We start from the raw sequence: 10,209 nt of genomic DNA, 5'->3' as shown, positions 1-10,209 counted from the left end.
ATGAATGAAAGAAAGGTTTCATATCAAAGCTGATGTGGGGAAAAAAGATAAACAGTAAGAGACCAGAAGAAAAGCAGTGTTCACATCTAACCCTTGACAACAAAGTCGGTTATAGATGTAACTACTCCTCCAGATTTTACCAATAACATACAGTGGAAAAAAGCCTGTTGGCAGTCTTCTTTTATTTTATTTTATTTTTTTCATCTGACTTACAGCTGCACAGATTCATAACCAATACACAAAGTAATCAAATATGCGGTTTTCACATGTCTGCACTATGTTGGGAGAATCAGGTCATATTATTATTCAAAAGTGTTCTTTCTCCTTTGTAGAACACAACAGGAGACAGTCAGACTCTTTCTCACTCCTGGAAATACTTTGTTTGGTTAAGGCAGGCGAGCTGTCTGGGTTCAGCGAGAGGGAGGCAGAACACGATGATTCCCTGAATCATGAATTCGCTGGACGATTCGTTTTTCTGCTCGCACATGAGCTCAGTCAGACATCACGCAGGCTTTGCATCAAGGAAAAACTGTTTAATGTTCCACTGAGTCTTACAAGCAAATCCTTGCATGTACCTTTCGGCAAAAATTCAAGACTGCACTGCATGTGTGAAAACAGCTTTAGGTAAACCAGTCGAGCCTTGAAATAAATAATTAACTCAGCCATCTGGCCTGACATTGATCTTATTGTACATAAGTTTTAAATCAGCTCTCTTTTCATTGTGCTTCACATTTTGCTTTGACATTTTCTTAACATTTTGACAGATGTCAGGTAGATTTCCTTGCCATAAGATTAAAACTATAAAATATTTAGAATTACTTTGATAAAAGTACACTCATTGGTCAGTAAGCACACTCTTGTCTTCTTTTCTAGTGCTTTAAACATGGAGGACTCTGCATTTGTGAGTCTATCGCTGCATGATTTGCATTGTATAGTTTTTAGGGGCATGAGCATAAAGTCAAACTTGCAGCTGTATATTTGAAACTGTAACATGAAAGGGTTTCATGTGCAGATATATTCTGAAACCATCAAAAGACCATTGAGTTCTTGCTTCACATCAGCTTCATCTAAATAGAAGTTGAAATGTTCTCACGGTGGCCGCTATGAAATTGGATGCTGGGTGAAGATGTCATTTCTGTCTGCGTCGTGCTTCCATTCAGACAGAACACAATTTAACAACCTGGTGATCAGTAGTTCTCATATATGTGTGATATCTTAGACTAAATTATGGTAATTACCTTCTTTAAGACTGCATATGCCATCATTTCACAGCCTTCTGCAGCCTTCTTAGAGGGAATGTGTGAAGGTTTTAAAATGAACAAGAACAACATTAGAAAAATCTGAAACTGGCTTTGAGAGGTGGTTTAATCGTGGGCAGATTTATCCAATGGTACTACAAGAGTCTATTGTTCTGCCCATAAGAATATTATGTTGTGCTATTTTCAGCTGTGTTGTGTCATCGTATTGCTGTCAGGTATGTTACAATCCTCATTTAAATGCAAACATTTACCTAATTTTTGAAAACTGGCCTTTTTTTTTTATAGAAGAACATCAAATGGATTTTTTACAGTGTTCAGCAACATTTACTCCATTCATAAAATATGCAAGTTCATTTGAGTTCATCTAACAAGACTGAACTTCAATCTGTGGTTGAACTGATTGTCTTTTAGGGCACAGTATCTTTGAGAAAGCCCTTCGAAAGCTGCTGTGGCACACAGGGTACAAGAACGGGTTGATGGCAGAGTTCAGCCACAGAAGCCAGAAGGTAATCTCGTACCAGTAGTTCGCCACACATTTACCGCTACAGGCGGCACGGATAATCATCAGTAGAGTGTACGGAGCCCAGCATATCCCAAAAATGCAGACTATAATGGCTAAAGATTTAGCAATCTTTTTGTCTCTGGAAAGCCGAGATCCCGGTGTCCTACGGCCAGGCACCATGCAGGAGGCCGTGTGCTGAAACAACCTGGAGTTTTTTCTGTGCGGAGAGAACTTCTCTCGCTGCATTAATATCTGACTGGCGTTAGGCTCCCCGCTGGAGGAGGGAGACAAGATGTCGTCATCTTCGATGACCGCAGAGATCGCAACAGGCTCGCTTGACATCACCTTCCGAGTCTTGACAAAAAACACGGACCAGCCGGCTCCATCTTTATGCTTCTCATTGTTCTTCTGAGGCTTGGCATTGTCTTCAGCACAGGCAGCCCCACTCTTATTCCTGCGATGGATGTTGAGATAGATGCTGAGGTTGAAAAAGGCCACCGACACAAACGGGGTGAAGAACTCAAAGGTAGACGCGCTCAGCAGGAAGTACCAGGTGAAATAAAACTCAGCATAGCACTCGTGGGCCGGGACAATGCTGTAGCCGACGATCGTTTCCCAGAAGATGATGGCAGGGCCGTAAAGGAGGAAGGCCAGCACCCACACCGCCACCATCTTGAAAACAGCCTGGTGGGTCATGTTCCTCTGAGCTCTGTATTTAACCTGTGTCAAAAGAGAGACACAAGTATGACTCACAGTGATGTGCCGTGAACAGAAACTCTGCATCATAATAACACTGCACGTTACATTTCAAACACCCACAGCTGCTCAGAGTATCTTCCCCAAATGAACCCCTTGTTGCATTGTGCGGCTTTGGAGCAGGAGAGAGATGCTGTAAATAAAACCCACTCATGGAGTTTTTATACCACGGTGTGTCTCCGAAGCCAAAGAGAGAAGGGGAATGTCAGGCTGACAGCCACATTCACTGATGCAACACTAGTATGAAAGAGACATCTGGTTTCTCCCGATCTACCCCTCCCTCACCGTCGCTTATTCTCTTTGCTTTCACTCCATTTTCACTTCACCTCCTCTCGGTCTAAATGCTATCATTTTGCAGGGCTTCTCTATCTGCTGCTCTCCCCTTTGGTGTTGTTGTTGTTTTCTCAATCTTTTCTTTTTCTCACACAATCAGAATGTCTCTCTGCAGATTCAACAGCTGGATATATGTCAAGTGAAGCTGCCAGCATGTCTGTGGTTCAAGAGCAACTGGAAAAAAAATCAGTAGTGAAACAGATCCAATACAAGATGCTCATAAATAATTATGGCCCCAGTTTCAAGTGTTCACTACAAAAGCACAAGACTCCCTATTTCCACTGTAAATTAAAGAAATACTGCACCCTACAGGCTGAATGTGAAGAAACTGACCAATAGGCAGTCGAACCAATCATCAGCCAGATTTTCTTTTTTGTAAATCTCGTATCAGTTGACAGAAAGTTAACAGTTTTAATAAATTAAAAATAAGAGACTGCAAGAGGATACAAATATTCACATTGAAATATTTAGGTTTTACAAATATTTCTTTTGCTTTTATATCTAATACTGGCTATTTTCCCCCCATGATTAAAGTCAATGACTCTTTTAGAGCAACAGAAGAATTACTCATCTTGTACAAAATGTAGGGAAAAACTGAAAAAACTGCCAAAAACTGAAAAGAATGATCAAAGATCAAAGCAGCAGACAGTGAAATATACTTAAGAGGTTTTTGTCATATTTCAAGCCTGCTTAGATTAAAATGACTGTGTTTGCATCAGAAGTGAGTGAGTTTGAAAAATCCAGAAACTGTTCGAATATTCGTCAAACCACACTTTAATGACAAATACTGAAGTATCAAATCTCTTCATTTAGTCGTCAAATGTTATCTTTATGTGTTGTCTTTAATTGAGAAAGAGTTAAAGGAACAGTTCACTAGTTAGTTGCCTGTATTCATCTAGACTGGTATGATATCCCTATAGAGTTGCCTGCCTTCACTTGAATATAACACAACATGATATGATGAGCAGCAAAACAAGGCTTCGTTTAGCTAACAATAAAACTGCTCACAATGTTTGTGGGTTTTTTGGTCACTGATTTTTAATAATATTTTTAATTACACATTTAGTTCCATTGTTTTCCAACAGAAGGCAGATTCTGTATAGCTACTATCACCAAAACTGAGCGGCTCATACCAACGTAACTGTCACAACAGGCTGTAAAAATTTGATTTTAGGGTGAACTTTCCCTTTATTTCTAGCTTTAAGATTGAGCATTGGTGCCTACTCATGCACGCTAACACATCTCTGACTCACCCTGCTTCTTACACCCCCTGAAAAAAACCTAAAAAAACAAAAACCCAATCACAAAACCATGATGACCCCAGTGACATCACTGTGACATATTGACTGTTATTTAACCCCCTGGAGATCCAGAGAAGACATTCTGCAGCTGTTTTCACAGGATAAATCTGAAAAGTGATGAGAAAACTGAGCTGTGTGATGGAATATATAGTTTATTTGACTGTTGAGCCAGGGCTAATTTTTGCACTGATAATATTTTGGCTAAGCTGATGAACAAAGCACTCACTTGACAGCAATACCCTGGTGAAAGAACGAAGCTGTGAATACAAATGATTCTAAGCACACTACAAGCTATTTCAGGGAGTAACACATTTTGGACCTAAATGTGGTCGCCTATGTGAACTTGATGAGCGTGTGTGTATGTGTGTGTGGTAATGAGCGCCTCATTACCACACAGACTGTACTTACCGCTCTTGTGACTGACAGGAAGCGATCATAACTAATAAGGACAATGTTGAAGACAGAGGCTGAGCAAAGGAGGTAATCCATGACCAGCCACACTTTGCAGAGCCCTTTGCCCAGCATCCACCTGCCGGTCAGGTTATAGGGGATGTACACCGGGATGCAAAAGGCACCTGGAACACACACACACACACACACACACACACACACACACACACACACACACACACAAAACACACACACACACACACACACACACACACACACAAAACACACATCACATTGGTGATTCACCAGCCACCAGCATCAATATTCACACTTTCCCATACCTTCACAGTTTCTGGGTGTAAGATGCATTACATGCGGCAGAAAATTAGCGAAAAGACGCAGTTCCAGGAAACCTGTGACATTGTACGAACAAGAACAATCTAATATGTCTCTTTCATTAATGACAAGGGTATAATTTAACTAAAGCTGTAGATAAGAGGAGCTTTCACTATAAGAGGGACGTGAGTGCTCTTCAATAAAACGGAGGCATGCCACAATTACGCGGAGTAGTCCGTTGTAATTTAACATGTGAATAACGCAAAAGGGTTGTAAAGGTCATCATGAACTCGCCGCTAATCAATAGTTAGACGCTAATTACAGTGTGGGAAAATTACAATGTGCTTGGGGCGCGCGCAAAAAAAGGGTTTCATTCATAAGAATGGACTCAGACAACACGAACGGATAAAGTGACAAAGAAGGAGAACTTACCCACTAGAAAATCGGATATAGCAAGGTTCAAAAAGAAGTAGTTGCTTTGATTTCTCAGGGTTTTGTCCACAATAAAAGCCATGATGACCAGTGCGTTCCCTGCCACAACAACGACAACCAGAGTCACCATAAGTACCGATAAGATCACCACCAGGTAGCCCGGCAGGACAGCCCCAGCTTCCGACACCGCAGGCGTCAAGTTGCCGCTGGAGTTGGACTCCAGGATGTGCGCGCCCATAATTAATTGACTGCCAAAATCATTGTAGGGTTTTTTCATCGCACGCACAGAAACACCGGAGAAGTCCAAAAACGCGCCTAAACGTCCCGCTCCACTTCATGAAGACAAGTTAAACACGAAGACCTGTGAATCGTTGAAGACTTTTCCCAAATCTTCCATTTCTTAAAACACTAGAATAAGTCTCCGAGCTACAGACACGAGTTAAGAACACTCTGTAATAGTAATACTAATAATGATTATTGTTCCTCTGGGTCCTCTCTCCTTTCTGGACTCTGTCATCTACAATCTCAGCTGATGCTGGATGTGCTGATACTGCGGAGCGCACCGTTGGTTTTGTTAACAACGTCAGTACTGACCAGATGTGAGATAAAGTACTTAATCCGGATGTTTTTCAAAATAAAACCAGTCCTGTAAGGTTTCAAGACGAACAAGGCGCATCGGTGTTTTCTAAATCTGTTTTCAAGATGCACATTTAATGTGACAAGTTACATTTGATGTTCTGCCGTCGGCAGAAAATATAAAAATGACAGCCAGCATGCAGCTTAATGAGCAACCTAAATAACAAGGCATTTAAAACAATTGCCCCGTTTAACACCCCCTTTAAGACATAACAATATTATTGTTGGCTGTCGGATTAAAATATAAAATTCTCTATAAAACGTCCTTCTTGTATGTTTTCCAACAGATATGACGAATTCTTAAACTTTTATTTTGAAAACAAAACAAATTCCGGCCTTTTTCAGACGATGTTTGCTATTTTGGACGATTTGCTTTTTTTTTTGCCCACCCAACAGCTGATCAAAGGCTCATGTCTGCAATCAAAAGCTGAAGTGCTCCAGGCGCATGAAGCAGGCTGAGATGAAACGATCTGAGCTTTATGCAACAGGATATCGCAATAAGCCAGCCAGCAGATATTTACACAAAGCAACAAGTTCCGTGACTCAGAGGCCAATGTCCAGTGTGAATTACCATATTATCCCTCCCATCCCTTTATTTCGCGAAGAAATTACGTAATTATCTAAAATTACTACTGACTTAGCTATGCAAATAGCCCCTCTTATTAAACACAGGGTACCCAGACTAATATCAGAACACAAATACGGGCACAAACGGAAAAATCCGTTTGTTTTCTGAAATGAGCTGTCAGCCTTCTGATACTGGGGATGAGATTGTTCTTAACGAGTCCCAAAATATCACATAAAGGGGGAAAACAATATCTTCTGTTATCAAATAATCACTCTTGTTTTTATAAGTGCATTTGTTTTTATTGGATAATGTCATTACTCTGAGTTTGTGATCCTTTTTCTCTTTAATAATATATGTGATACTCTTGAAGTAAGGTTGGAAAGCCTAAAGAAAAATTAACATCCTGCATCTTTTGCTATACACCATTACTTAACCTCAGTAACAAATGCCGTGGCATTAGAGAAAAGACATGGAGATTGATTTATTTAAGAATATCCTGCCAGTAACAAAAAAATTATGACAAAGCTGCCAAAGAATTATAGGATGGCATTATCTCCCTTTCTTGTACAGGAAATTTGTCTTATGTTTATTAAGATAAGGAGAAAAGCGAAATTGAAGCGCTTTTAATTTAAGGAAATTGACCAGCTCTTATCATGACTGCCATACCTCTTGGTCATTTTAGTAAAAAAGAAAAAAAAAGTAGTAAAAATTAAAAAAAAAAGAAAGAAAGAAAGAAAGAAAGAAAGAAAGAAAGAAAGAAAGAAAGAAAGAAAGAAAGAAAGAAAGAAGAAGAAGAAGAAGAAGACTGTCCATTTTATGAGCCTAAGACTGTTTGCTATGTGAAAACCAGACCCATCAGAAAATATGAGTTGTAGGCAGTGTTGGTCAAGTTACTTGAAAAAAGTAATCAGTAACTAATTACTGATTACTTCCACAAAAAAGTTATCCCGTTACTTTACTGATTACTTATTTTCAAAAGTAATTAATTACTTAGTTACTTTTTAAAAACACGATTTACAACCTGAATAGGTGATAAAGCGATAGGTCTTTCAGCCCTATTCTACTTTTTCTACATAATCCATCATACAAAATGTAATCAAATGGAAAAGTCTCTTTTTTTAACTTGTTTTATCAGTTTTAATCTTTTAACTTTATGCATCAAGCAAAAATTTAATTATATGCAACATTCTCTGACTTGAATAAATTAGTTTAACATTTAAACCTATTTTCTACACATTCCAGCACATAAAATAAAATATTTTTTGTGTTTACACTCACTCTTTCAAATAGATGCAAGTAAAACACAGCAGGAAATAAAGTCAAAGACTCAGCGGTCCTGTTGCTCTATTTTCACCTGTAAAGCAGGACTACGGTAGGCGGAGGTTTACCCTGGTGCAGGTGTGCCGTGGTCAGTTGAAGAATCAGCGAGTTTCTCTGTGAATTTCCCATTGCCTCGTTGCGCACTTGGTGCTTGCTTGGAAGTTTAGGGGTTTTTTTCGTTGTAAAAAGAAGTTTTCTTCCCACGCACGATGGACACTAGTGTTTTTGTCACTTTTTATGGAATCAAACTCAAAGTAAGGTCAGTACTTCCACGCTTTAAACGCTGCACGCTCATACTCTCTCCCACAATCGATATGTGATCCATTGTTGATCTACACACAGCTGTTGTCACTAACGGCGCACTCGCTTACGTCACTGTCGTGAGACATTCTCGCAAAAAATCACGGTTTTAGTAACGCAGTAACGCAGCGTTCCTACGGGAAAGTAACGGTAATCTAATTACCGTTTTTGCGATAGTAATCCCTTACTTTACTCGTTACTTGAAAAAAGTAATCAGATTACAGTAACGCATTACAAGTAACGCGTCACTGCCCATCTCTGGTTGTAGGCTACATCTGCACATCATCAGTGAAAAGTTTTCAGGGTGTCTTTAAGTTTTTTGCAACATCTGTCATTAAAAAATGAGGAATTTGAAACTTTATATGAAACTTTTATGAGCTTTTTTAAAATATATATATATATATTTAACAATTTGATTTAGTCAATAATCATCATTTTTTTAAAACTACTGAGAACTCTGGGGTGACAAACTTTGTCTTACACCTAAATCGAACGAGTGGTGCCAAGTCCACATATATTTTTCATCATTTATGAAATTAATGGTTTTTGGCTGTAAAAACATGTTCAAGTTACAGTTATATGATGAATATGGGGTTAAAACACCGACTCTCATCTCAGCAACAGGTGTTGAACAAAAATACAGCATTAACTCATAAGGAACTCCATATTTATACAATCTTGTGTTTTCAGGAGCTTAGGTGCAATAAGATAAATTAGCATAATAACAAAGTGTTTATTCCTAAACCTTTCCCAGTTAAGGACCCTTGACATTGATTGCTTACCGTCTGGAAGCTAAAGGTATCACCAAACAATGGATTTTCTCTCTTTTTACTGCATTTGCTACTATGACGTGCAGTCAAGACAGTTTTGCTGAAGAGAGCAAAAATGATAGCTCTTCAGATTTCTCGCCGCTTCTGGCACATCATCAGTAAACACTACTGACCCAGTGCAATTTGATGTCAAGCATGCCCTGCTCTGACAGCTTTACCTTTTATTTTAAGATGCGTTTTATTTAACTCTAATCTGTCTTTCCTATTCTCTAAGATGATGACTCTTTGGCACCTTGTGATAAAATATCTGCAATTCTTCTTGTGAGCAATGGTATTGCTTTCCATTTGGAGAGTGGTTGTCACTTTGATAGACATTGTACAGGGTTTCTACAAATTTACCAAATTGCCAATCCAAATGTTCCTGTTATCTCTTTCTGTGATGGATTCCTTTGAGCTCATCTGTCTGTTGTATGTTCACAGCTTCCAAATGCTCCACTTCAAATCTTTTGCCAAGCTAAGTTCATAAAGAAATACCCCAGACCTAAAATGTACCAAAAATGGCTGCAATTCCTCAATGGTGAATACTTTTGTCTGACCACTTCAGATAAACCAGATTCATTATACAACCTCAGCTTGAAACATAACGTGACAGTGTGCAAAAATATATGATCTGCACTGAATGTTCTTGGGCAGTTACTGAAACAATGACCTAACAGGCTTGCGTGGCAGTATCGGTACGGACTGTGCAGATGAAATTTGAAACCAAGCGCTCTAATTATTCTCCTCAGCCTTGAGTATGAAATTGAGTTCTTTGCAAGCCCCTGAAAAACATGATTAAGGGCTGAGATGATTGGGTTCAGCGTGATGACAGCTTGTCAGGGAGAAACAACTCTGCTAAGTGAATTAGCTGTAATTATTTCTAATGGCTGAAATGAGCAGGCGGCTTTGTAAACAGACTTGGAGGAAATTTTTCTAAAATGTGTTATCATTTGCGCTTTCATTCAATCAAAATATCTCTCTACATTTGTATGCTATCAGTTATATTTTCTGAAGATAATGAGCGCAGATAAAACATTTTTTGCATCATAATAGTCAGGTTCTGCTGGTGGAACCAAATTAAAAAGTGCCTGTATGAGACTTGGATATATTTAGATAGTGGTCCTTTGGTGCTTAAAACCCACTTCAAAGCATTAATATGCAGAATGTCTTTCCAGAGATCGAGTGACACAAAAAGGTGAGGTGAGACAAAATCTCACAGGAGGGAATGAGTGGTAAATGCTCTGAAAGACATTCAAAATGTGAAAAG

At 39.0% G+C, this 10,209-nt stretch overlaps 1 protein-coding gene across 1 annotated transcript; it reads right to left on the bottom strand.

Moving 5' to 3' along the window:
* Window positions 1-518: 518 nt before the first annotated feature.
* LOC101478323 (histamine H3 receptor) lies at window positions 519-10,190 on the bottom strand. Its single transcript, XM_004557164.4, has 3 exons — window positions 5,310-10,190; window positions 4,560-4,726; window positions 519-2,481 (listed from the first exon to the last, which is right to left on the bottom strand). Exons 1-3 carry the CDS (start codon window positions 5,584-5,586, stop codon window positions 1,624-1,626), a joined length of 1,302 nt encoding a protein of 433 aa, XP_004557221.3. The 5' UTR covers window positions 5,587-10,190; the 3' UTR covers window positions 519-1,623.
* Window positions 10,191-10,209: the final 19 nt, after the last annotated feature.

This window comes from Maylandia zebra, linkage group LG23 (genome assembly GCF_041146795.1).
Source record: "Maylandia zebra isolate NMK-2024a linkage group LG23, Mzebra_GT3a, whole genome shotgun sequence".
NCBI classification, from domain to species: domain Eukaryota; kingdom Metazoa; phylum Chordata; class Actinopteri; order Cichliformes; family Cichlidae; genus Maylandia; species Maylandia zebra.
Note: the sequence above shows the minus strand (reverse complement) of the source record. Positions and strands in the feature narration are given on the sequence as shown.

Coding starts and splice junctions, on each gene's coding strand:
- LOC101478323 (XM_004557164.4), bottom strand. CDS start 5,586: ATGAAAAAACCCTACAATGATTTTGGCAGTCAATTAATTATGGGCGCG. Junction 4,727..5,309: donor TATATCCGATTTTCTAGTGG/GTAAGTTCTCCT, acceptor TGTGTGTTCCAG/GTGCCTTTTGCATCCCGGTG. Junction 2,482..4,559: donor TCCTGTCAGTCACAAGAGCG/GTAAGTACAGTC, acceptor CTTTTGACACAG/GTTAAATACAGAGCTCAGAG.